The 27,731-nt window shown below is 45.9% G+C and overlaps 1 protein-coding gene across 7 annotated transcripts in view; it reads left to right on the forward strand.

The window, feature by feature from the left end:
• The window catches only part of DNAI2 (dynein axonemal intermediate chain 2), a 231,344-nt gene that overhangs the window by 47,311 nt on the left and 156,302 nt on the right, over window positions 1-27,731 (forward strand). For all 7 annotated transcript variants that reach the window (XM_069655122.1, XM_069655124.1, XM_069655126.1 and 4 more), the window contains exons 2-5: window positions 4,599-4,786; window positions 9,290-9,451; window positions 17,069-17,190; window positions 17,646-17,788. In XM_069655122.1, the coding sequence (XP_069511223.1) occupies window positions 4,604-4,786; window positions 9,290-9,451; window positions 17,069-17,190; window positions 17,646-17,788 (610 nt within the window). In that variant the 5' untranslated portion in view covers window positions 4,599-4,603. The remainder of the gene's footprint in view (window positions 1-4,598; window positions 4,787-9,289; window positions 9,452-17,068; window positions 17,191-17,645; window positions 17,789-27,731) is intronic.

Genomic DNA, 27,731 nt, shown 5'->3' on the forward strand with positions numbered 1-27,731 from the left:
CTGGCGTTGACTATAAATAAACAAACAAACCCCCTGAAATGCAAATGATTTTGGCACCATTGGGACCATCACAGGTCTTTTTATCTGGCAAATAGGCATGTGATGGAAGCATTGTATGCTTCCATCACTAAGCACAGTAGCCACACTCAGCATGTAGCTCATTACATTTTCCACAACACTCACCCTACCACTGAAGCATTTGTAACCATGCACCATAAATGCTGATTTGGGCAGTCACAGGATTTGAATGGCTGTTACATCTGTCACTCTGTTGGCGTCAGAGGGCAGTCCTGCTTCTCGTTTTCTTAGAGACGTTTTCTCTCTCCCATCCCAGAAATTAACTAAAGGAGGGGCTGAGAGGGGAAGGTGGGTCTCTGGGTTAGGATGGCTGTGTGCTTTCTCAGTCCCTAATGCACAGACACACTTAGACATTGTTAGGGAGAATTCTCCAGAATGGCCACTTTCCATTACTACTGAGTCCCTCAGCAGCTTTGCTGGATTTCTAGGTTTTCTTTTTTTCACCTTGTAAGAGTGTGAGCTTTGTTTCCCACTATTACATGTGTTTTGCTGTGTGTTTTACATTTTTGTGTTCATAGACTGTGGAGCCTCACCTACTCGATAGGCATCATCTTTTTACTGTGTGTCACAAGCACTTTTAGTGCAGTGACACAGGGTTGTCTTTTTCAGAATTCCCACTTTAAACTACATTTTCTGGGACTGATTACTGTCTCCCAGAACATGTAAAGTTGCCATTGACTTTTAGTCTTTTTGAATTCACAAACCCAGTACAAACTATCTTCAATAAAGTACTGCAAAGGGTTAATAGTTATCCCTTTTTGTCTGTCTCTCATGGAACATTATTTTGTTCCCCTTTCTTTAAGATTTGTCTGGTGGCAGTGGTATCTACCATTTTGTTTTCCTACCCCGGACTATGAAAATATCCTTGGTACTGTTTTAGGCTATGTTAGTAGTCTCAAACTTTAATCCGCTAGACCCCTTTTAATTTTATTTGGTTCCGGCTGGGTTTATTCGCCATTTCTTTTTGTAAAGGTCTTTATTGTGTTTTACTCTGCGCACCAAACCAGGTTTGGTTCCTTTGTTCACCGTCTTTTGGCGGGCTTCTGCACAGAAGCCCTCCTTAGGCGCCTGAAAGTCTAGGTAGACAGGATGTGAGGGAGGGGTTTTAGGCCCCCTGCACAGGGTCTCCTTGGAGACCCAAGGCGCACTCTTGTTTGATTGGCTAGGTGACTGTCCTGCCAGGACAGCCACCCTGCTGTGTGATTGACAGCCAGGCTGTGTGAATGGTGGAAAACTGCATAAAAGCAGGTCTATGGGACTTGGAAGAGTCGCCACTGGATCGAGAGAACCAAAGAGAAGCTGAAGGAAGAGGACTACTGCAACTACTGAACCACCCGGTGAAGCCCTGCTGCAGGTCTGAATCTCCTACACTTAGACGACAGAGAAGATCTGCCACGAATCTTCTTTCCTTGAGCTAGTGGGACCAACCAGTTCACCAAACACCAAGCAAGGCCTCCCTCCACTGGTTGAATTTGCTGTGCATCGCTGCAGTGAACCGAATAGCCAGGAGGACCGGACCCTGCTTGGGTTTTAAGGAGCGCACCTTTTATTTGATGCTTTGCTATGCGGCTGGTTTCTTCCGTAGGCAGTGCAGGACCCTCCAGTCTTCCTCCTTCTTGTCAGTCTGACAGTCGCTTCAGGAACTGTGAGCCTGCAGGATCTGCCAGGAACTTCTGCCTCAGCTACAGCATTCTTCTTCTACTAAAGTACTGTTCAAATCCGGTTGTTCGTTCCGTCCGACCGTGGTGAAAGTGTAAAGTGTTTGAAATCTTTTGCTAATCCGAGGGCTTATCCTTCTCTACTCTTTTAGTAACTTTTCTTCCGACCAACTTCGTTTCGAACTCTTGGCAAAGACTTAACCGCGAACTGCTCTGAACTGTGTGATACTCTACAAAGACTCTGAACCATTAACATTGGCCCAGGCCCATTGATTTGAATCCTAGTTGTAGTAAGCCTTTTCTAGAGTGCCCTGCCTACTTACTTGTTGGTGCTGCTTGATTTTGAATAACCTTGTCTTTTCCTCCCTTTTTGAATTGCTGGAGTGCCATTTTGCTCACACTTCATTTTGAGCTTAACTTGCCCAGAATTCATTGGGTGGTGTGTAGTGTATTAAGATTGTGATTTTCTACTGCTTTATATTAGTGAACCATTTTACAACTGATGGTGTAAAAAAATGTATATTCTTTTACTCAGAAACCTTGAGTCAGTGTTTGTTTGAACCATAGTAATTTCTGTCCTTTGTGTAACTTCTGATACTGCTCACTTTACTCTTGAGATAGGTCTGGCTGCTCAGCCATCGCTACCACTTTACTGTGTAGTACAGGCGTGTACCAAATGTGAATGTGTACTTACACTTGTACTCTTAGTTTTGTGTGGTGTTCCCAAAGGGTAGTGCATATGATTCTGCCTAACAGACATGCGTGCTTATCAGGTGGCATATAGCTCTTTGAGATGTCCTGCGGCCATTGACAGTTACTGCCCCTTTTGGGGGTTGCTAATGTGATGTTTTTGGCATGCTTTATCTTCTTGATCCCCTTTTGTATCTTCTTCACACCAACCGAGTGAGGTCTAGTTACCCTGGAGGGGTTCATGAGACCACTACGGTGGTTAATGGCACAGTCCAAATACAATTTAACATAACATAATATGCTTTGAGATGAGTGACGCTCGAGTAGTTAATAATAATGAGCAGCCTCAAAGATAAGGAAAGCCAAAAACAAGGAATTCAGAAATGCTGGCATACTTCAATCTGAGCAAGGTATGGCCCATCCTATTCTCATATCCCCTGGCCCCCTTACCCTTATCTATTTCTGAGCTGAACGGCCTGTTTTTCAAGGAGGCAACGTTTAGACACCTGCATGTGTTGCTGAAGTGAAGGTTCCACTGGATCAGAGGTGAGTTGCAGAAGAAGGTATTTATTGACCATATGGAGGACCCCCTGTCAATCTTGGCAACTGACATTCAGCAATACGTCCAGAGCTTATATAGCTCTCTGCTTGCAACCTTGCTGGGTACCAGGTTACCCAGGGAACAGGTAAACATGTAATGCTTGATGAGCGGTGACATGGCAACAGAGTCAACACGTGACCAAATGAAATGTATACACAGATAAACATATGGTACAACAGAATACATAGAAATGTAAATATGTACAAGCCTCTTCACCACGTAACAGCTGCCTTTAACTACTAACATCTTGAGCAGCAGCCTTTAAAAGACTATGAGATCATTATACAGAAGGGACTTCGAGAAGATATAAATGCTATAAAAATGGGCTTGTTGGTGATGCTTTTTTTGTTTTATTATTCACCTGGTCGGTTCAGGTATTAACAGGACAGTTGCAAGTATTACTTTTCATAGATTTACGCCTTAGTGAATGCTAGCGGGGAACTCGTCTGTTTTGTTTTATATTTCAATGTGATTCTAGATTTTCATATCACCCTGGCGCTCTGTCACTCTATATCCTTTCCGAGCCCACAGGCTGTTAGCGCTCAGAACATCAAGCACAACATGGCTGGGCAAGATTTATCATTCCTCTTTTTAAAGAAATGGCCAGTGTCTCTAGCCTTATTGAGCTTTAAGATATAAACGAGAGTTTCACCCGGGAAAGGCGGTCTGACCAATCAAAATCTGCCTTTCCCGGGCGCAATACTTCACTGCCTGCTGTGTTGGAAAAAGAAATGCCAACAAAAATGGCTGCCGCCATAAAATGGCAGCCAGTTTTGAACTTTTTTTCATTCCAAATTTTTTTTATGCCATATCTGTCCCGCAGTGGGGTGTAAAAGGTATATTGAAACAAGCGTTTCCATGAACTCAATACCTTGTTGGATTTTGCCCTGTATCAACTATTGGTTTGAAATATGAGAAGCAACCCTTTCTATATTATTATTACCTCCAATCCTACAATATTCGGGGAAAGGGTTTGATTGTCTGGAGGGTGCATTTCTCTGGAAATATCGCCATCTGGTGGCCATTTCCACAGAGACATTTTCACTGGATATCTTAATAAACCATCCAAGGTGTAAAGCAGATTTTCACTATGCACAAGCGTTCCTTAATCACCAGTTTACCTTATGCCTTGACACGTTGCCACCTCAGTTGTCACCATCGTTTATCCTTGTCTGATGTATTGGTTGGAGGGTTGTGGGGATTGGCTTTCACAAGAAGAACATCTGTGCCATTTCCACTGTGGACATAGGACAAAAATGAAATTTAGTGAGTGGATGTACCTCAGTAACCAAGAATATGTCATTCTGGCTTTAGGTGACACGTAGGTTTCAGAACCTCATTTTGTGAGATCTTGTGGTCACAAAATCGTGAAACCGTTTGCTACAGTCAATGGCCATGTTCTGAGGTCGAAATCTGCTGCAAAGGAACCTGCGAGTAATAATTCGCTTTGAGTGTACGCTTTTGTAAGGCACAGCGGTCCTTTCATAGGAGTGTGTGTGGTTTCCTTGACATGGTAAGCCCGCTGTAAGCAGCAAAGACTAGCTTGACTTCCTTCTCTTTTCCTTCTTTAGGCACCATGGAGATTGTCTACATTTACATCAAAAAACGCAGTGAATTTGGCCGTCAGTGCAACTTTTCAGACCGGCCCGCCGAGCTCCATGTGGACATCCTGCCAGACCCGAGCCAGGCGGCAAACTTCATTGACAGAAATCCATGTGACATTGCAATACAGTGCTCCTTTGATATGTCCGAACATGAGGTAACTTATGATACATCCGCATATGAAGTCACTTTCACATACCTTTCCCCCAAGCAAGGCCAAGGAAAGGCTCACGGACATTGCAATACAGTGCGCCCATGATATGTCAGAACACGAGATCACTTTCACATACCTTTCCCCCTAGCAAGGCCAAGGAAAGGCGCATGGACATTGCAATACAGTGCGCCCATGATATGTCAGAACACGAGATCACTTTCACATACCTTTCCCCCTAGCAAGGCCAAGGAAAGGCGCATGGACATTGCAATACAGTGCGCCCATGATCTGTCAGAGCATGAGGTCACTTTCTCATACCTTTCCCCCTAGCAAGGCCAAGGAAAGGGGCATGGGCATTGCAATACAGTGCGCCCATGATATGTCAGAACACGAGATCACTTTCACATACCTTTCCCCCTAGCAAGGCCAAGGAAAGGTGCATGGGCATTGCAGTACAGGGCGCCTATGATCTGTCAGAGCACGAGGTCACTTTCTCATACCTTTCCCCCTAGCAAGGCCAAGGAAAGGTGCATGGGCATTGCAGTACAAGGCGCCTATGATCTGTCAGAGCACGAGGTCACTTTCTCATACCTTTCCCCCTAGCAAGGCCAAGGAAAGGCGCATGGACATTGCAGTACAGGGCGCCTATAATCTGTCAGAGCACGAGGTCACTTTCTCATACCTTTCCCCCTAGCAAGGCCAAGGAAAGGCGCATGGGCATTGCAATACAGTGCGCCCATGATATGTCAGAACACGAGGTCACTTTCACATACCTTTCCCCCTAGCAAGGCCAAGGAAAGGCGCATGGGCATTGCAATACAGTGCGCCCATGATATGTCAGAACACGAGATCACTTTCATATACCTTTCCCCCTAGCAAGGCCAAGGAAAGGTGCATGGGCATTGCAGTACAGGGCGCCTATGATCTGTCAGAGCACGAGGTCACTTTCTCATACCTTTCCCCCTATCAAGGCCAAGGAAAGGTGCATGGGCATTGCAGTACAGTGCGCCCATGATATGTCAGAACACGAGGTCACTTTCACATACCTTTCCCCCTAGCAAGGCCAAGGAAAGGTGCATGGGCATTGCAGTACAGGGCACCTATGATCTGTCAGAGCACGAGGTCACTTTCTCATACCTTTCCCCCTAGCAAGGTCAAGGAAAGGCGCATGGGCATTGCAGTACAGGGCGCCTATGATCTGTCAGAGCATGAGGTCACTTTCTCATACCTTTCACCCTAGCAAAGCCAAAGAAGGTCAAGGAAAGGTGCATGGCCATTGCAGTACAGGGCGCCTATGATCTGTCAGAGCATGAGGTCACTTTCTCATACCTTTCACCCTAGCAAAGCCAAAGAAAGGTGCATGGGCAATGCAATGGTGGAGTGCTACAAAGTTGCATTTAATTTAGACTGGTGCATAAAAAGTAATGGTCACCATCACACACTCATGCATCAGTTAGTTAAGCTTTATCTGTAAGAACTTTGTTGCAGGTTCTAATTACATAAGGTTCCTCGCTGCCTTTGTCAAATGCAACATAAAATCAACGAACCCAAATAGGCTGCTGTAATTTCCTGAAAACTGGACATGTGAATAATTTAGGCGGAATTGACAAATAAGTGCAAATTCTTTTTTTTTTTTTTTTTTTTACTTGTCTTTACATTTTGATGGTACCATTTCCAGGTGTGTGCACCCACACGGTATCCAGCCATATTTTCGTTGTGAAAAACCTTGATTTGAAAAATAGATAGAACAAATATATCTTTTTTAAATTTAGTTTTATAAAAAAGTATGGTATTGTTTAGCAACGAAAACATGACTGGATACCATTCTGAAGTAAAGTCGTACGGTGCGGGGGTTTGGAGCAAGGGAAAGAGCAGTAGCAGGTGTTTTGGGGTGTGCCCCCTAAATACAAAAATAATATGAATGTAAAACATTAGATTTAAGAGTATGTGTGGAAATTAGATACTACACATTGTTTAACTATTGTTATGCCACACATGTCCACTAGATGGCAGAGCATGCCGTCGAAACACTATTTGAGGCGAGATTATGGTCGATAAAAATGTTTAATCGTCATTTTTGCAATCAAAATGAAAGTTTCGTTATTTATTTCTAAAGGTATTATTCCAGTGATGTAAAGACCCATAAGAGTGCCAAACAACACTGGCATAGACATCTTGCTATTGATGTAAGCTAATGTCATGCTACTGTTATGGCACCCATCGCAGAGTGCGTTTGCATTCCTTTACCACATGGTAACTGCTTTAAGCGTTCCGTGGCCCTAATCTGAAATGCTGGGAACACATCAAGTCCAGAGATCTAAAGTCAGTTACATGTTTGTGCAGATTGTTGCACTTAATTAATCGCCTCTCCCCCTCTAAGTCATGATTTTGACTTCTTATCAAGTTTCCATGGCTCTCTACGCATTTGACAGATCAATATGCAGTTGGCTAAAGATAGGCGACTCCCTCCATTTCCCTACTGCGATTTAATGTTGGATGCATCTTTCGCCCATTCCTTTCGGTGCGGCTACTGAGCTGTATAAACTCCTGATTTAAAAGTGTTACTCTTTCAGCAATGTCTGCGATTCTCTGTTTGCTCCAAGAGCCCCCCTACCACTGAGATAAGAAGTGAACTCCGAACCCCTAGATCACACCACCCAGTGAACCTACTGACCACGTCCCTGGAAGGCCTGTTCTGCAGTGTGGTGTTCAGTTCTGGTGTGCACCCCTCCAGCAATGTGTCGTATAGTTTGCGAGTCTGAGGGCAATAGCTAAACAATTGGCTCCTCTTTTGATGGTAGCAGCTGCAGTAGTCTTGCCAAATCCAAAAGCAAAATTGGGAGCATCGCTCCCCACAGCTGATCCTCTGATTATGCCAGCAATACAATTCTCTCGCCACCACAAATGCACACATACAAACAGCACACCTTTTCTAACTTGCCATGATTAGATTATTACTAGTCAATGGATAGCAGCAAGAGCACATTTTGTACCCAGCTATAATTACCTTACATGTATAGTCCCTCAATTCACATTTCCTGTTGGAGGGATTGGCTCATGGAGCAGGCTTCAGGAGCAGCGATCTGAAGTAGGCAGCCGAGTTCTGGACGCCAACTCTGGAATATGATGTTCACAGGTTGAAGCTTTCTTTGTAGTGCTATGTCCAGGACTGAATTCCTCTATCCAGTTCTGCTGGAGAAATGTCTGAAGACCTAAACACCTGAGGACGTATCGTAATGAGTAAAGAGTGGGGCTTCAGGGTGCATAGGCTGACCCTGCAGTCTAACGAGGAGGGATTTTATTATCTAATGGTGAATGTATTTGAATTGATGTATAAAAGGCTTTTGCAAAAGCGCTGTGCAAAGTCAACCAACAGTGCAATACATGATAATGGTAGCAGTTCGAGTAAACAGTTGGAATTATAACGAAGAAAGGAGTACGTGTTGGTAAAGATGTGCCTGGAAGACAGAAAATGGTAGTGAAGGCCTAATAGGCAGAGGCAGCAGGTTCCAGTGCCTGGGTGCCAAAAGCGGAAAAGAGCAAACCCGCGACCGGGCACAGGGAGGTTTAGGATCTACAGGAAGAAAGTGAGATTGAGAACAATGAGATTGAGCGGGCTGTCAAAAGACAAGAGAAGAAAGAAATGGGGTAATGCCATGCATACACGTAAATACAGAGGAAATGAAAAAGAGCCAGGAACGGGAATGGCCCAGAGGATAGGAAGGGAGTGAGATGCCGTCGATATGGCATTGGGATCCTTGCTATATAAAGCTAGATTGAGCCAATGCACCCATGAGCTATTCCTCACGTGACATGGATGTTACAGGCGCAGGTCTTAGACAGCTGAGCCATTCAGCTTCACTCTTTACATTGCAGAGATGGCTCGGAATATGCAGAATCATTCCTAAAAAAAAAAACACATCGCTTTCTCTTAGGTTGCACAACTCGTGCAGACTCTGGCATCGGACAGCAGAACCTTCCCTCTTTATGAAGATCCTGTGCAGACTCATTCCTAAAAACACATCGCTTTCTCTTAGGTTGCACAACTCGTGCAGACTCTGGCATCAGACAGCAGAACCTTCCCTCTTTATGAAGATCCTGCATGGTAGTCCTTACAGAGCTTAGCCCCCCGGGATCTTTCTGAGACCCTATGGCCTCATGGCATAGCCAGCATATCTGTCTCTCAACATAAACACAAATCCTAGGCCTACTCTCTAAACATAGGGGCGTAGATCTAATCAGGTGACAGCTCCGACGGCAGAGCCTCTCTTTTTTCCTTTAATTGTTACAGGTGTATTGATAAGACTGCCGATGCATCAATGAGGTTTTTGCAGGTGAAACTCCATTGTGAAGGTCTCAATAATGAATTTCCATTTGAAGCATACAGGCTGCACGAGCTGTGTAGTTTTAATAGAGCCTAGTCTGTAGGCTCCTCTTTGTCTAGATCCTCTGTTTGTATACATGTCTGTTTTTGTGTTTACGCGCCTCTCCAATCACCTATTTCAGGTCAACACAGAAAGGTTTGAGATGGAGACGCGAGGAATCAATCACGTGGAAGGAGGCTGGCCTAAGGACGTCAGCCCCCAGGAAGTGGAGCAGACCATCCGCTACCGCAAGAAAGTGGAGAAAGACGAGAACTATCTGAACGCCGTGCTGCAGCTGGGGAGTGTAAGGCAGCCGCTCTGGCATGTGCAGACGCCACTTCTAACTGCCCCTTTCACCATAATGTATCTGTATTCTGTGACCTCACATCTTGATATTCTGAGTACTAGTCTCTTAAACCGTTCGTATGTTCAGCTTTGTTTAGTACTAATCCTTGGGGCATGCATGCGCTTGTTAAATCTTCCTTGCTACAGCAAGTAGGGTGTGGGGGTTCTGGAATAGGTGGGTGATCGTTTCCTCTACTATCCTCACTAAATGATGCATTCTCATCAGTGTACAACACTTCAAGTTGTAAGCTACTAGCTAGTCATAAAAGTCACTTGCCACCACAAGTCTTTACATGCGCACAGCACAGCACACCATTTCTCACTCGCCAAGAGTCAAATACCAATGGCTAGTGGCGAGGGCAGATTGTGCGCCCTGTTTCATTGTCCGCGTTCTTTCGGTAATAGGTCAAAGGATCGACTCAAAAGGACCGAAATGCATTAGGGTCGAATCGTTTTTTTTTGTTTTTTTTTTTTGGGCGGGTTCCTCCTCTAAACCCCCATTTTTGTTCTAAAAAACACTTTTTTTACTATACAGAAACCAAAAAATATATATATTAAAAAAAAAATCGACCCTTTTGTTTTCGGTCCTATTGACTCGACCCTATTGCATTCGATCCATTTGGTGTTGATCCTTTGACCGTTCTTTCTTCGCAAATAGTCATAAGGAGCGTTTTCGAATATGTTCTTGCAACAATTGAGAAATTCCCCTCTCCCATAAGTTGCTTCTGCATGGAATAGCTTTCGCTTTGTGTTGTGAAGCATACCTCAGATTTTGAGACTTCATGCACAGTTTGATCTTTTGGGACCGTTGGCAGAGCATCTTTGCAGAATTGTATGGAGCTTTGTGGTTTTGATCTTGACCCACACTTGAATTTCAATCATTGTCGTTTCTTAAGGAAGAGGGTAGCATGGGAGTAAAATAAACTCTGTTACTGTCCTGAAATTCTCTGACGGTTTTTTCTTGCAATCGTGTCCTTTTCTTTTTAATTGCAAAAAATGTTCAAATTATTTTTCAGGATTTATTTGACTTGCGTAACTTAGTTAATTTGAATCTTTATGTTCAAAAGTAGACCAGGTTTTATTCGTAATGATTTAACCCTAAGCTGAGGGGCCAAGCAGCTGGTTTCCTGGATTTCTGATGAGTTCTCTGTACTGATTTTCGTGATGGTGGCCTTTCAACCAGTTAACAGTATCTTTGAGGCTGGTGCCACGAATTGTGTTCTCTTCACTAGTGGAATTGAGTGGCCAAGTGCACTTATGCTTTTCAGGAGACGCCCCTATCCTGCATCTCATTACAAGCATGCCGGACGGTAAATAGCGGTGCCGGTCGCACCATACCGGTACCCTATTCGGGATCGGCATAATACGAGTCTCGATGCCGCAAACACTGTCACCGCAAGTGACATCCACGGTGTTACCGTATCTGGCAGCACTGTGAACGGAAACTGTGCAACGACCCGTAGACTATGCCTGAAACACTGGCACAGCAGTTATATGAGCGCATTCCGTGTACCGACTTCATGGAAACATCATCATAAAAGTGGTGGTGGCACCGTGATAACCGCGTCAGAAACACTGGCATTGCGGACCTGGCATTAAACAATATCAGGTGTGCAGCAACAGGCCACAGGTGGCCAAAATCAGCCCAGCGGCACACCATGAGCACTGTGAATGCACAAAAGGACCACTCCCACACCCCTTCCAACCCAACCATGCTGGTAGCTGCAGGAGCAGTAATGGAGCCGGAGGCCATGCATGCAAGGATACAACTGGAAGAGGCAGAAGAGGCAGCAGAAGTGCAGGAGAAGGAGGCTCATCATGGCCATGCAGAATAACAATGGCCAGATAGTACCACCCGGCCCATACCCCACATAAGAGTCACACCCTTCAACCTCACCCAAACACAGATCCACACCCTCTACTGGCTAGACAGGGACACCATCACTTCCATTTTCGACCTGATCCACATCCATACTGCCATCCCCCTCCTTGCTCAAGGTAGTGCCTGTGCTGCATTTCCTGGCAACCAGCACCTACCAACACACTGTGGGTGAGATGAACTGTAAGAGGTTTCAATTCAACACTACAGCTAAGTAAACGCCTAGTCTAGAATACTGAATGAAAACCCTTATTGATATATCTTTATGTCCAGTTCATGCGTTCTGGATGACTACCCCTATATAACACCCCTCCCTTGGAATCCCCCTGACCCCACTGAGCCAAGAAGTAGTTCTGTTTTGCAAGTTAAAAGGTTTATTTGATAATTTAAACAATAGATATATATATCACACTTTATAATAATTTAATAATTGAATATCACACTGAATCTGAGCAGTAATCAATAATGGATAGTCTGGCACTAGCACACTTCTTTATAATCAATGATGAGTGGTTATAGGATGGATAAGATAGCAACACTGGTAAATAGGGACGGAAGAATAATGTGGTAGAGAATGCTTTATAGGGTTCGAATGGATGCAATGTTGAATGAAAATGCAATACAGAAAATACTCAATATGATTTCAACAAAACAATGTAATCACTTTTCTCTGGCAATCCCCTCCCCCCTTTATGCAATGCAAGGAAATGGAAGGAAAGCACACAGTTCTCAGAAATGCAATCAAATGTAATTCAGTTCACCCCAGCAAGCTTACACTACAGAAGTTGGAAACACAGGCCCAAAATGCTTTTATATGTGCTGGCAATGAAGTGAAAAATATGCTAAAATGCTTTTAATTCCCTCTAGAGGTTCAGGGTGAGTGGTATCAAGTTAATATTAGTCCAGGCTCACTTTAGCAAGGATCTTGGAGTAACTAGCAGGTTAAACGAATTTTTGGCAACTGAAAGCAAGAAAACTGCTGTTTTCACACGTTGAGAAATTTGCAAATCGCGGCAAATTCGCGAGTGCGTTTTTCGCGATTGCGGCAAAAGTATCGGGGGTAGGAATGCGGTTCTAGGTTCGTAGAAAAGGCACGATTCCCAGCTTTCAGAGGAAAGTTACTGCAAGTCTCTAGCACAAACGGTCACGGAGTTATGAACGATTAACTAAAGGTAGTTTTTCAGATTTTAAATTTTAAAGTTCAAAAAGACAAATGACAGCTAGCAACTAGAAAATGACAGGTGACAGCTTTACAAATGACAGGTGACAGTTAGGAGGCAGTTCTACTTAGATTAAAATAGATTGGATTAGATTATTTTAACTAAGAGATTGGTTCTGCACAGTTCTGCTAGGTACTCACACTATATTCTTGAATTAAATGGGCCTCGCCACGGATCTGGTCAGGTTTTAGACTGGACTCTGGTCTGGTCTCTGCACTTCACAGTGATCTGGGTCAGCTCTCTCTCTCTCTGGATTCTGGAGATTGATGGATTTGAAGTCTGGATCTTTCTGCACAGCTTTCTCTAGAGATTGATGGAGGTAAAGTATGGATTTTCCCGGCAGAGCGTCCCGCAGCAAATGGATTTGAAGGTCCCTATCTGTCCTGACTGTCTGCTTTTATGTGTTTTGAAAATGGGTGTGTGTGCAGCATCACTAGGCTCTACCCCTCTCCACTTGTCATTGGCCACTTCATCCTCTTCCCCTTGATTGGGGGAATGAAATGAAGTGTCATCATGATGAGGTCTGTTTATGGTACAGAGAACCCACCCCTGTCAAATTACACACAATCTATATTTTGACCCAAAAGACATATTTGCACAGGTACACATTTGTTTAAAATTACATGCACCCTTCACATATCACAGGAGGTATACCCTGTCCAAATCTGCTCTTCCTGGGAGCTTGCATTCAGAAATGGCAACATTTGCACTTTTTAACTGATTTCGTAATATCGGACATTACCCCAAGTTTATACACATGTGCGCAAGGAGTATGGACATTACTTGATGAAGTATCAGACTTTTAACATGCATACATTTTAAGTAATACCCTCTTAACTGCTAGTTTGCCCCCAGATCATGCCACCGGTTCTAAAAACCTCTTAAAAGGTGGGCAGAAAAATCACAAGAATTATGGTATCATTTAAATAATTTTCACAAGTCAGCTCTATGAGTTATTCATCTTTTTCTAAAACCATATTCTGGCTACAGGGGTGTGGTTTCCCCCCAGCACAAGGTTGAATTTCTGGTTTTTCCAGTTCTGCCAAGCCAGCTTGCTCTCACAGGCAGTGCTCCTCCCCTTTACTTCCAGGAGGAGGCCACTTTTTACGGCCCCATAATAAAACATTTGCCTGAGTCAGGTCAGGGCTTTGTTCAATTTCCTGCAGAGCCCAGGTAATTCAATCAGGGAAGTGTCATATCCCTTTTGGTGGGAGCAGCAAAAGGGCAGCTAGGCCTGGGAACACAGCTGTTGTGCAAGTCTCATCTCCTGTCGGGGGTAGCTGGTGGGCAGAATTCAGTTCCTTAAGCCAGGCCCCAGCTAATGTCACTTTTGTTCCCCAGTTTAAGTCAAGACAATTTTTTTTACATATGCAGCTAGAATGCTGATTCTAAGTTTAGAACTATGACATTTAAACAATTGCAACCTATGTGGCTCTCAGAAGTAGGTCACTCATTTCTTTTAAACATTTAGGTTTTTAGTGTCTTTCAGTCCAAATTTACTTAAACTGCTGAAATCCACAGCTCAGCCAGTCTTGTTATAAACCTTCAAGTCACTTCAGAATATAACTTTAGATTGTATCCACCTCTCAGTAAGTCTTTCTTTGGCTTGCCTTGGGTTCATTTATTCAGTTTTAAACAAAATCTGGTGGTTTTAAAACGCCGGCTTTCTGATAGTGGTGAGTACTGGTACTGCACCCCTTTTTGGGATTTAAGAAAATGAATTCCCCACAATTCTAGGTTGCTTTTGGCAATCAGCATTGCCATTCCCAATGGTTTCAGACTACTGTGTGGGTAGTCCAATGGTGGTTTTAGGCATTGCCCTTCTGTGCCCATAACATCGGCACAAATAAGTGGCAGCCTATTCTTCATGCATTTCCCTGTGCATTTTCTGGGAAGCTCTGGCCATCATGATGTTTTCCATGTCAGTACTGCACAGTTTTGAGGTAGGGCTTGGATGCATGGATAAAAACATCCCACAGAACGGGCTATCCCAACCTTTTTTCTGTGGGTTCTCTTTCAGGTCCTGGATGCCCTCCTGTACACATATCAGACCACATTGCCCTAACCAGGACACCTGACCAGGTTAATGCCACCAAGTTGTGTTCCATGCCCTGGCAGACATGCCCAACATGATTGGTGCGTTGGACTACACACACGAGGAGCTGGTGGCCAGACATGCCATTGAGGCAGTCTACAGGAACAGGAAACTGTACCACTCCCTCAATGTGCAGATGGTATGTGTGCAAGATTCCCTAGAGACACGATTCTATGGTGCCGATGAACTCCACGCTGCCAGGGTACATGGCATGTTCCAGCGGAGAGCGTACCTTGCTGTTGGGTGAGTTGAATCACCAATGCATGTGCACTGTGGAATGGAGGGGTGGATAACTGTCACCAGTGCATTGCGTAATTCAATGTCATACACACAAATGCTGCATGCATGAGTTGACGGTTATGACTCACATGTGTGAAATGGGCAGATGGAGCGTACCCAAGCATTATAAGTGCAACGCTGGAGGGCCACATCAAATGCACTACAGGTGCCAGAATGCATCACACCAATGACACACACCCCTGCAAAAACACACTGACCACAACCCCCACAACCTGCAGCAGAGACAAGTCATACCAATGCAACCCACCTCCCCAACACCAGTGTGCCCCACAGCATGTAGCCAGTTCACCTGCCTGTTACAAGTGCACATACCCTATATGCATGTGACATGAATGCAAACAAAAATGTAGCCCATATGAACGAATGGTGTGATGATCCTAATACGACATGCAAACAGAACCTGAATTGGCACACGCAATGGGCAAAGTAGTAGCTGGCGTAGGCTTCCCTTGTCAGTTCCTATTGGTGGCATGATCAGAAATGTTCTGTGCAGCAGGAAAAGGGTGGCTGGCTGTTAGGTAGTGTAATCCTAAGAAAGGAAGGAAGTCAGTGTGGCCATGGCATGCTGCCTATACGCCGAGATGTGCTTCCACGGAGGGGTCAGTTTTTAGGAGGACATAGGGGAAATGTGATGCAGTGTCAGGGCTGAGGTTCCCTGTAGAGTAGGGAGGCTGTGTGCTAAGTAGAACACAATTGAGATAAAACGGAAGGGGTGAACTTCACAGTAGAGAATGGTGCATCATGGGTTAACTGTGATACAGCAGAGCGAGCAGAAGACAATGCAGCAGCGAGCTGCACTTCTTAACGTCGTAGGTGGGCTGTTTGTGTGCAGCGTGATGCTCAAAAAAGCTAAATTAAGTTGGGCTAAAACATGGCATACAAAAAAATCAGGGAGCTTAATTCATCACCTGGGAACGGCCCTTATCAGAAGAGGTGCCTGAAATCGCTGCAGTGGACTAGAGAGAAGGTGCGTGCAAAGCTGCTAGAGGTAATGGACCCCTCAGGGTTGCAGTGGCATGTCAGCAAGCGGCTGAACGAAAGATGCTCTAGATTGTGCCATATGGGCTTTGGGCTTCTATCTGAGTAGGGAGGTGGCATGGCTGAATCTGAATCCTGCCTGAGAAGTGGGGAAGAGGCTGTTGGATTCTAATGAATAACGAATTGGGACCAACGTGTGTGACAAATGAGGTGCATTACACAAATATAATAGAGATTACATGAACAGATCACATTTATGAAACAAGAAAATAAAAGTAGGTGGATCTCATGGAAATTAACTGTTTGCATTCTTATTCTGTGCCGTCTAATTTTTAGTGGCAAACATGTGTACCTGATACAGGCCTCTGGCATCTTCGCAGAGCTATATACATTGCCACTTATATTGACAGCACATTGAATTCAAGCCTTTGGGTGGGCCTGCACTTGCTACATTACTACTGCACTTGGTCTAATGACCCATGAGAATGACATCTCTCAGCACTTAACCAGTTTCTGACTGGGCGCACTGGGATTCCCCCCGTACACTTGTCGCCCCACTCCCCTCCCCACTCCTGTACCATCTGTGCACTTGCAAGATCTGAACGTACCATTCCTTGAAGATCGTCTATCTATCTTTCCTTTCTCCCCTCCTTGTATGGTGGTGCCTCAGTGCACTTGGAAAAACTGGAGAATCGTTGTCGGACCTATTTGCTGTTTCTACACTATTACTCTGCCTATGCAGACTTGTACTGTTCAGAAATTCAAGGGCTCTGAATGACTATTGGGTTTCCCCACCTTCTCCTCTCCCCCCTTGAGCGCTTTGAAACACTTGCCCTATGTATAGGTACTTTACAAATAATAAACATTATCATTACCGTCACCATTGTGTGCTGGCGTAGCAAATGATAGTGCAACATGCTACGCTATCACATGATTGTCACTGTCGGACCTGCCCTGTGATGGCCTTAATTTCCCAGTCCTTTTTGCACATCCTTCATTTTGGCCCCCTATCTCTTCTGTGTCTATTCTCCACTCCTTTCCTCTAAGATTTGTGGTTTTGTCCCACCCCCTGCACACATGATGATTGCCATTCTTCTTGCCCAGGTGATGGAGCACTGCATCAAGCAGAACAATGCCATCGACATCTATGAGGAGTACTTTGAGGAGGAGACCGCATTGGAGGGGACAGAGGAGCCTCCTTCTGCCAAGACCATCAATGTCTTCAGGTGAGGAGGGTGAGAATATGCCTGCAAATATCAGGACCAAGGGTCTTGTTCGGCCTTTAAGGATGAAGTGGATCGCATGGGACCCATTGGATGTTTTCCATGCAGCTGCATGCATGGCTTTTGGCAGGAGTCCAAGGTGAGGAGGACTACATCAGGCCTTCTGAGGGTGCATAGAGATGAGAGCATGATTGAGCATACTTCACGTGCTATATAGCAATCCTGTTATGCTGATCCCCAAGGCCCGCATCTTTTGTGTTCAGATAGCCAGCAAGTGTCATCCACGAAGGCTCAGTTTAGTTCCGGACATCCATGTGAGCGCAACTATTTCTAAATGAAGTCTGTTGTAGGGCATCGTGTTTTGCGTCTCTGATCTGACCTGCAAATGTTTCCTGGCCAAAGTAAAACTTCTAGCAACTCAGTCTAGTGGGAAAATAATTGATGTTTGTTCTGATTAGGGACCCCAATGAGATCAAGAGAACAGCAACGACCCTATCTTGGCATCCAGACGGGAACCAGAAGCTCGCTGTTGCTTATTCTTCTCTTGAGTTCCAGCGGGCATCCAAAGACATGAGCTATGACTCCTACATCTGGGACTTGGGTAAGGAGGGAGAGTTATGCATTGAATACAATGTTGTTTTATGTATAGCAATGTATCCCATGTCTCTGCCACTTTGACCAAGCTCCCATCTAAGCTGGTTTACCAATGCTCAGTCTGTTCGGACTCTCCTGTGCTTTATTTTTTGTTTCCTGTGGTCTCGTTAATACCCATGTCCTCTTGCTACTGCACATTTAATGTATCCAATGCGCATTGTTTGGGTGTGTCATTTCTGTCCCCTGATGTTTTATTAGGACTTTATGTAGTTGAGCCAGAGACTACCAAAGCATGTGGTTGCACCCCACTTACTCGAACACTGTTCTCCAAATTCCTACATGTTTGGCACTCCTTTCTCTCCTCCACTTCTTTGATACCGAACATCTTCAAGCCATGCCAAAATACTCCACTAACATCATAGTATCGTTGTTTATACTGTTTCCCCTCCCCAGAACTGCTTTCATTCTAAATGTGACCATGTCCTTAGCCATACCTCAATGGTGCTTATTATTTGTATTCATTTGTATTTTTATATATTTGATGCACCAAGTTTTTGCGTCAGAAACTTTTTGACAACAATGTCGCAGTCAACGGGCCAATCCTTGTTAGGCGGAAACCTGTGCAGTTCCCTCTGGGACCACTGCAAAAGATTTAGGACTACAGGTGTTGGCGGTGAACCCACTTGGTAGCAGTCTGCACCACACAGATTCACGTGGTAGCTGTGGCTGAGCAGTCAGACTTCACTCAAGAAAAGTTGAGCAGTATGTGGAGTATACAAAATAGGGCAATTCTTCACAGCAAGACAAGCAAACACGCAACAAGGCTTAGTGTAAAGATATGAAGATGTTTATTTATAACAGAACATCTATGAAAAACACTATAGCAAATTCACGGCAAACAAATCAAACACAATTACTCTACGAAGCAGAAAACGATCAATCCCCCTAGCAATACTTCGACAACTCTAGGTTCTACTGGTACCACTTATTTTCAGACAGAGGTGTATACCTCAACCTAGATGACACTCGAACATTAGTTAGGACGGGAGAGAACAGGATAGGCAGGTTATGAAATCAACACAGTTCAATCCTTCGCGGATAAAATGCAAGGCAGGACGGCAAGAATCACCATAGATCATAAAGTTCACAGGCCAGGCCCACTCGGAGAGAGGCAAGGCGCGATGTCCCAAAAGTCTCTAGCGGAGATGCATTCAAGTCTTTGTAGCAAATTGTTATCGGCAGATTGATCTAGTTCAGAACAACAAATGAGAAAGCTTGGAGGCGACCCAACGGAACGGAGAGGATTAAGACACCTCACTCGAACCGATCGAAAGGGAAGCCAGGCGGACACGGTACCTTGTTGTGGAGGGCAGCTCCGGCGGGGGCAGTTGTTCCTGGTGGTGGATGCACGTCGGGTCTTTGCCAAGAGTAGAGATGTTCTCGTCATCGAAGAAAAGTGAAGTCCGGTGCACCACCAGGGAAGAGACCAGCCGCGGAGTGCTCCGTCACAAGGCACCACCTTTTGGTCACGGTACAGGAGTAGTGGCTATCCGGTTGCCGGGGTGCTCTGCACGGGCAAATCGACCACTGCATCCTGAGGCGAATAAAAAGCAAAGGGGACTGGTTGCTCCCACCAGCCAGGGGAAGAGACTCTCCGGCAGAGAGATCTCCTCTGTCGTCGGGAAGTGGTGAGTCGGTTCCGCAGGGCTCCACCGGAGGTGTCGTCGTGCAGGTCGGCTCAGCGTTACCCTCGTCGGATTCTTAGGTCCTGTGGCGAGTTCTGAAGATTCATTCCCAAAAGCCCTGCTTTTATGCAGAAAACCCCCATTCATTCAGCCTAGCTGTCAATCAACACATGCTAAGTGGTGAGCGGGAACGCTCACCACTTGGGCCAATCACTCCAGAGTGCGACCTGAGTTGGCAAGGCAACTCGGTCCAGGGTGCCTAAACCCCCTCCCACACCCCTGTGGTAACCCAGACAGAATGGCACCACTTTGGAGGGTCTCTGTACAGAGCCCGCCAAAAGTGGAACAAAGGGCTCAACCTTTGGTTTAGGAGTCACAGAGACGAACACAGACGCCATTTTAAAAACCGAGTTCTGGCAGAAAATACCATCCGATAAACTTATTTAAGATATGTAGATCGATGGTACGTTAGAGATTAATGAGAAAAAGTATCAATCTCCAACAATGGGACGAATCCCATAGGGTTATGTTCGGGGTCGAACATAACAATTAGTTTCCACTGCCACCAGCCAAAACTCGACGAGGGGGACGGGACAGTGCCCCCTCGAGTAACAGATCCAGGAGTAGTCGAATTACCCCTACTAGTACGTCCACAATAAGATGGTTTGTACTAGTTCTGTTAGTAAATTTAGGTCTAGTAAAGCCAATGGTGACTTTACATGCCCGGGGAGACAGTAGTCAGTCCCCGGGTATGGAGTCTATGGTGGAGGTCCGCTAGGACGCCCCAGTGTTACGGCACGTAGGGTGTGGTGTAACACACATAGAAAAACATATGAGACCCTATGGAGTAAAAGACCCCATAGCCCATAGAACACATTGACATTCAAAGGAATTACACACATACATGTCCAAGAGTGGGAGAAAAAGAGTCTCACTCTTGGCAGGATGGAAAAAACAAACTCCCGAAATCCAGCAAAGCTGCTGGGGGACTCACTAGGTTAGGAAATTCAGCCTAAACAGAGAATTCTCCCTAACACTCGCCCCCCCCAGACTAAGGGACAGGAGGATTTAATCCACTCCTGGATGAATCTCATACCTCTAGTCGATGACATACATCCTAGAGAGACCATCAGCATTTTGGTGGTGACATCTTGACCTGTGCTCAATGGTGAAATCAAACCCTTGCAGGCAGATCGACCATCTCAATAGTTTTGGGTTTTCCCCATGTCATTTGCATTAACCATCTCAAGGGTTGGTGGTCAGTCTGAATGACAAAAGTGGAACCATACAAGTACGGCCTAAACTTCTTCAGAGCCCACACGATAGCAAAGCATTCTCTTTCGATTGTTGCCCACCTTGTTTCAGGATCCTTCAGCTTGCGGCTGATGAAGCAAACGGGGTGCTCCCTACCTTTCCCATCCAGTTGACTGAGTACGGCACCTATTCCTACATTTGAAGCATCTGTTTGCACAATGAAGTGTTGGCGGTAATCAGGAGCTCTGAGTACTGGGGCTTGGCAAAGAGCCTTTTTCAGGTTTTCAAAAGCCTGATTGCACTCCTCTTTCCATTTAACCTTTTTAGGAAATTTGGGCGAGGAGATGACATTCAGTGGAGAAGCTATGGTCCCATGGTTCTCTATGAAATTCCTGTAATACCCAGTGAGGCCTAGGAAGGCTCTCACTTGGGTTTGAGTAGTCGGTGTTGTCCAATTTTGCACAGCTTCAATTTTACTGAGCAAAGGCCTTATTTCTCCACCACCTACCTCATGCCCAAGATAGACTACCTTACTCTGTCCAATTTGGCATTTGCTCGCCTTTATGGTCAGATTGACTCGTCCAATAGCCTGCAAAACATCTCTCAGGTGAATTACATGTTCTTCCCAGGAATTGCTGAACACTGCGATGTCATCCAAGTATGCCATGCAGAAGTCCTCCATCCCATTCAGAACCTGGTTTACCATCCGTTGAAACGTAGCAGGTGCATTTTTCAATCCGAAAGGCATTACCTTAAACTGGTATAAGCCAACGGGGGTAGAAAATGCAGTTTTCTCCTTGGCATGGTCGGTCAGGGCTATTTGCCAATAGCCTGACGTCAAGTCAAATGTGCTGAGGAACTTGGCGGCGCCAAGTTTATCCACCAACTCATCTGTTCTTGGCAAAGGGTGGGCATCAGTCTTGGTGACTGCATTAAGAGCTCTATAATCCACGCAGAATCTAAGTTCTTTAGATCCGGCCTTTGGTACTAACACAACTGGGCTAGACCATGGACTAGTAGAGGGCTCTATTACCCCGAGAACAAGCATCATGCTTAACCTCACCTTTGATGTGGGTTTGTACGTTTTCTGACATGCGGTATCCTCTGCTTTTGACTGGCAGACAGTCACCAGTAAGTATGTCATGCTGGCCCCAAGGGGTCAAGCCTAGTGAAAGCGAGAACAGAGAGGCAAACTGATTCAACATAGATTTGCACTCTTCTTGTTGCTCGGGTGTCAGATTGGAGGAGAGATTTACTCCTTCAATTTTTTCGTCTAAAGGCAAGCCTCGGAGGAGATCCGGAAGAGCTTCACTCTCTTCTTCTTCCTCGGATGACGCTAGAAGCAACGCTCCTACATCAGGTCGTGAGACATACGCTTTAAGTCGGTTGGTGTGAAAGACTGTCAGAGCCTCCTTGGGATTGCCCAAGTCCTCCAGATAGTTAACCTCTCCGAGTTTACCCACTACTCGGAAGGGTCCCATCCACTTATCTTGCAAGGCCCTCTGCCTTGTTGGGATCATAAGGAGAACGAGCTGGTCTTGAGCGAACTCAACCATGTTAGCCTTTTGATCGTGCCAGTGCTTGACCAATGCTTGTCCAGCTTTCAAGTTATCGCTTGCTTCCGTCATCATGTGTGACATTCTCCTCCGGAGACCTATCACGTAGTCAGTCACTCTGACTGGCTTGGGGGAAGGAGCACTCTCCAACCCCTCCTTATTCAGGGCCAATGGACCTCTGACGGGATGACCATAGAGTAGTTCGAAGGGCGAGTAACCTACGCCTTCCTGAGGGACTTCTCTATAAGCAAAGAGAAGGCATGGCAGTAGCAGGTCCCACTTACGCTTAAGGGGTTCCTCTAAAGCACCTATCATGCTCTTCATGGTTCGGTTGAACCGTTCTACCAACCCATTGGTTTGTGGGTGGTAAGCCGTTGAGAACTTGTAAGTAACTCCACAGGTTTTCCACATGGCTTTCATGTAGTGGGACATAAAGTTTGACCCCCTGTCAGAGATTACTTCCTTAGGAAACCCGACCCTAGTAAAAATACCAAGGAGGGCCTTAGCCACAGCCGGAGCTGTAACAGTCCTCATAGGAATTGCCTCAGGATACCTAGTAGCATGGTCTACTACGACAAGTATAAACCTGTTGCCTGAGGAGGTTGGAGGATCAAGGGGACCAACGATGTCAATCCCTACTCTCTCAAATGGGACTCCCACAACTGCGAGAGGCACTAACGGTGCCACATTCTTGGAGCCAACCTTACCAGAGATCTGGCAGGGGTGGCAGCTCCTGCAGTCTTTTTCTACTTCGGCCCCCATCTTCGGCCAATAGAAGTAGAGAGAGAGCCTTTCCTTAGTCTTCTTTAAACTCAAGTGACCAGCCAAAGGAATCTCGTGGGCTAACTGCAAGAACTGTGGTCTGTTCTCTTGGGGTACTACAAATCGTTTGTAGTCTCCAGGTGCAGACTCGGTCGGTTCACTGTAGAAGAGGCCATCTTCCCAGTGCAACCTGTATTTCCCAGGCTCTTGCCCTTCAGCTTGAGCTTCTGCCTGGTGGCGAAGACCTTCCAGAGTTGGACATTCTCTCTGTCCCTTACTGAAGTCTGTCCTGCTGGGTCCACCTTCTGCCAGTAAAGACTGCAGCTCAGGATGGTCAACAGGATCCAGATCTCCAATGAGTTCCTGGCCTTCCATTAGCTCTTCCTCAGAGTCTAATTCTACCACACAGGGTTGTACCTCCCTCTCAGCCTCAGCTGGAGGTGGAGTTACGGGTGTAACTTTGGACAACCGCGGGGAAGTCCGTGTGGGCTGCACTGGAATGCTGGCTGCTGGTTTCGGGATAGAAGTCTTAGGTTTCCCCTTCGCTTCTGATTTCTTGGAGACAGCGGCCGACAATTCCAGTGGAGCAGGAGTGATTTCTTTCTTCATCATCTCCTTGAGAGTATCGCGCAGAGTCCTCTCTCTTGCGGGTCTGGTTAGCTCCTGTAACCGTTTACTAGGAGGTCTGGGAGTATGCGATACAACTCCGAGAGTTTTCAAATCGTTACCTAACAGTACGCGTCGTGGTACCTCACTCTGTATGCTGACAGGTATCTTCACAGTCATGTTGTTACACTGGATGAGAACTGGTAATTGGGGAAGCATCTGCACAGGCCCTCCAGCTAACTTGGTGAGGCGTTTAGGTGCCTTAGCAACATCCTCAGCCTAAAAAACGATTTATCCACCACAGTTATGCTGGCCCCAGTGTCCCTAATGGCAGGAGTCTCCTGACCATTCACCTGGACACTGTCCTTACAATACTCTTTAGTATTATCGGGGATAGAATTATAGACCTCTAAATTCTGTTGTTCCCACAACCCCAGAGATACTAATGAAACGCTGGCTGAGACTCCAATGGGTTTGTCAGCTAGCAGTAGAAAGTTTCCACTTGCCATTTGGATTTCCTCCTCTGGAGCGAAGGCTAAGGAGACAAGCTGGACCCCTGAAGGTTTACCCTTACATCTGGGATCTCCTTTCACGTGGTCAGTCGAGCCACAAATAAAGCATTTACCAAATGCTTTCTGGAATGGTGGCTTGTTCTGACCTCCTTCCGGCTTGGCACCAGAAGGCACACTATTCAGCTGTGGTTTTCCCTGTGGCTTACCCTTCTGGTTTTGTTTGGGGCCCTCTTTGGAATGTGAGTTATTCGAATTCTCTTTTGAGTCTTTTTTAGGCTGTTTTCCCTCATCCTTTTTCTGAGTTGCCCCAGAATCCTTATGAGTAGCACTGTTGGCAACCCATAAGTCAGCAGCCTTAGCTAGCTCCCTGGAATCCAATTCCTTCGAATCAGCCAAGTGCTGTCTGAACTCAGGAGAACAGGCATCATAAATAGACTCCAACATAAAAAGATTCCTCATACCCTCATAAGTGTTCACTTTGTAACCCTTAATCCATCCCCCTAAGTTTTTCAACCCTTCACTCACCCAGGTAGCCCAAGGGGTACCATCATGCTTTTTGAGGGTTCTAGACCTCTTAAGGTCTTCCCGAATCTAACTATTAAAGCTAGTTTCACACTTTCGTAATCCGTCTTATCCGCCTCCCCCAACTCCATTACCACATCAGTCGCAACAGGAGGGAGCCTAGAGAACAACCAGGGAAGCAAAGCATTCCCAGTGATTTCCTGGAGCCCATGATTGTATTCAAACAGTTTCAACCAATCCAACACATCCAATCTCGGTTCATACATACCCACTAATTCCTTCGGCATCCGGGGTCTTTTGGGACTGGAGCTCCTAGAGGAACCAGAGGAGAGAGAAGCATTTTCCATAGACAACTTTTTCATCTCTAACTCGTGATTAAGTTCTATTTCTCTGAGTCTTGAACTCAGCTTGCTTCTGCTCAGCCAGGGCATTCATCCGTCTGAACTCGAGCTCTTGGTTTAGTTCAGATTGAGCCAAGAACCGTTTATATTCTAATTCGAGCTTCATTTTTTCAAGTTCAAAATAAGCAGGGTTACTGTTGGGACCTGGTATGGGCCCCGTAGGCACAGCTGGTAAGGTAGGTAGAGGAGCAGGGGAGACAGTTTCGTTAGCCTCGCCGTCCTCGCCAGCCTCTTCATCGCTATCATCAGAATTACGATTCAGATCAACACCATCACTGTTATCTACAGTCGCTGGGGAGATTGGTTCCTCTGAACCAGTACCCAGACTTTGGTTCGCCAGCAATCTCTCTATCAGTTCTAACTTCTTGCCTCTTACAGGAAGATTCTCTTGCCTACAGAGAGCTTGCAGACTCTCAGTATTTTCACCTGACAAGGACTCTTGACTGTAAGTTTCCATCGTAGACATGTTTTTTGAAAGTTGCTTTTTGTGCAAAGTTTTGTGGTTAGTTATCCTACAGTGTCGAAAAGCACTCTAAACTGTATACTCGATACAAATCCCACCGCTGCCACCAGTGTTAGGCAGAAACCTGTGCAGTTCCCTCTGGGATCACTGCAAAAGATTTAGGACTACAGGCGTTGGCGGTGAACCCACTTGGTAGCAGTCTGCACCACACAGATTCACGTGGTAGCTGTGGCTGAGCAGTCAGACTTCTCTCAAGAAAAGTTGACCAGTATGTGGAGTATACAAAATAGGGCAATTCTTCACAGCAAGACAAGCAAACACGCAACGAGGCTTAGTGTAAAGATATGAAGATGTTTATTTATAACAGAACATCTATGAAAAACACTATAGCAAATTCACGGCAAACAAATCAAACACAATTACTCTACGAAGCAGAAAACGATCAATCCCCCTAGCAATACTTCGACAACTCTAGGTTCTACTGGTACCACTTATTTTCAGACAGAGGTGTATACCTCAACCTAGATGACACTCGAACATTAGTTAGGAGGGGAGAGAAAAGGATAGGCAGGTTATGAAATCAACACAGTTCAATCCTTTGCGGATAAAATGCAAGGCAGGAAGGCAAGAATCACCATAGATCATAAAGTTCAGAGGCCAGGCCCACTCGGAGAGAGGCAAGGCGCGATGTCCCAAAAGTCTTTAGCGGAGATGCATTCAAGTCTTTGTAGCAAATTGTTATCGGCAGATTGATCTAGTTCAAAACAACAAATGAGAAAGCTTGGAGGCGACCTAACGGAACGGAGAGGATTAAGACACCTCACTCGAACCGATCGAAAGGGAAGCCAGGCGGACACGGTACCTTGTTGTGGAGGGCAGCTCCGGCGGGGGCAGTTGTTCCTGGTGGTGGATGCACGTCGGGTCTTTGCCAAGAGTAGAGATGTTCTCGTCTTCGAAGAAAAGAGAAGTCCGGTGCACCACCAGGGAAGAGACCAGCCGCGGAGTGCTCCGTCACAAGGCACCACCTTTTGGTCGCGGTACAGGAGTAGTGGCTATCCGGTTGCCGGGGTGCTCTGCACGGGCAATTCGACCACTGCATCCTGAGGTGAATAAAAAGCAAAGGGGACTGGTTGTTCCCACCAGCCAGGGGAAGAGACTCTCCGGCAGAAGATCTCCTCTGTCGTCGGGAAGTGGTGAGTCGGTTCCGCAGGGCTCCACCGGAGGTGTCGTTGTGCAGGTCGGCTCAGCGTTACCCTCGTCGGATTCTTGGGTCCTGTGGCGACTTCTGAAGATCCAGTCCCAAAAGCCCTGCTTTTATGCAGAAAACCCCCATTCATTCAGCCTAGCTGTCAATCAACACATGCTAAGTGGTGAGCGGGAACGCTCACCACTTGGGCCAATCACTCCAGAGTGCGACCTGAGTTGGCAAGGCAACTCGGTCCAGGGTGCCTAAACCACCTCCCACACCCCTGTGGTAACCCAGACAGAATGGCACCACTTTGGAGGGTCTCTGTACAGAGCCCGCCAAAAGTGGAACAAAGGGCTCAACCTTTGGTTTAGGAGTCACAGAGACGAACACAGACGCCATTTTAAAAACCGAGTTCTGGCAGAAAATACCATCCGATAAACTTATTTAAGATACGTAGATCGATGGTACGTTAGAGATTAACGAGAAAAAGTATCAATCTCCAACAATGGGACGAATCCCATAGGGTTATGTTCGGGGTCGAACATAACAAGTAGTTTCCACTGCCACCAGCCAAAACACGACGAGGGGGGACGGGACAGTGCCCCCTCGAGTAACAGATCCAGGAGTAGTGGAATTACCCCTACTAGTACGTCCACAATAAGATGGTTTGTACTAGTTCTGTTAGTAAATTTAGGTCTAGTAAAGCCAATGGTGACTTTACATGCCCGGGGAGACAGTAGTCAGTCCCCGGGTATGGAGTCTATGGTGGAGGTCCGCTAGGACGCCCCAGTGTTACGGCACGTAGGGTGCGGTGTATCACACATAGAAAAACATATGAGACCCTATGGAGTAAAAGACCCCATAGCCCATAGAACACATTGACATTCAAAGGAATTATACACATACATGTCCAAGAGTGGGAGAAAAAGAGTCTCGCTCTTTGCAGGATGGAAAAAACAAACTCCCGAAATCCAGCAAAGCTGCTGGGGGACTCACTAGG

This window comes from Ambystoma mexicanum, chromosome 3q (genome assembly GCF_040938575.1).
Source record: "Ambystoma mexicanum isolate Mex_15411 chromosome 3q, UKY_AmexF1_1, whole genome shotgun sequence".
NCBI classification, from domain to species: Eukaryota; Metazoa; Chordata; class Amphibia; order Caudata; family Ambystomatidae; genus Ambystoma; species Ambystoma mexicanum.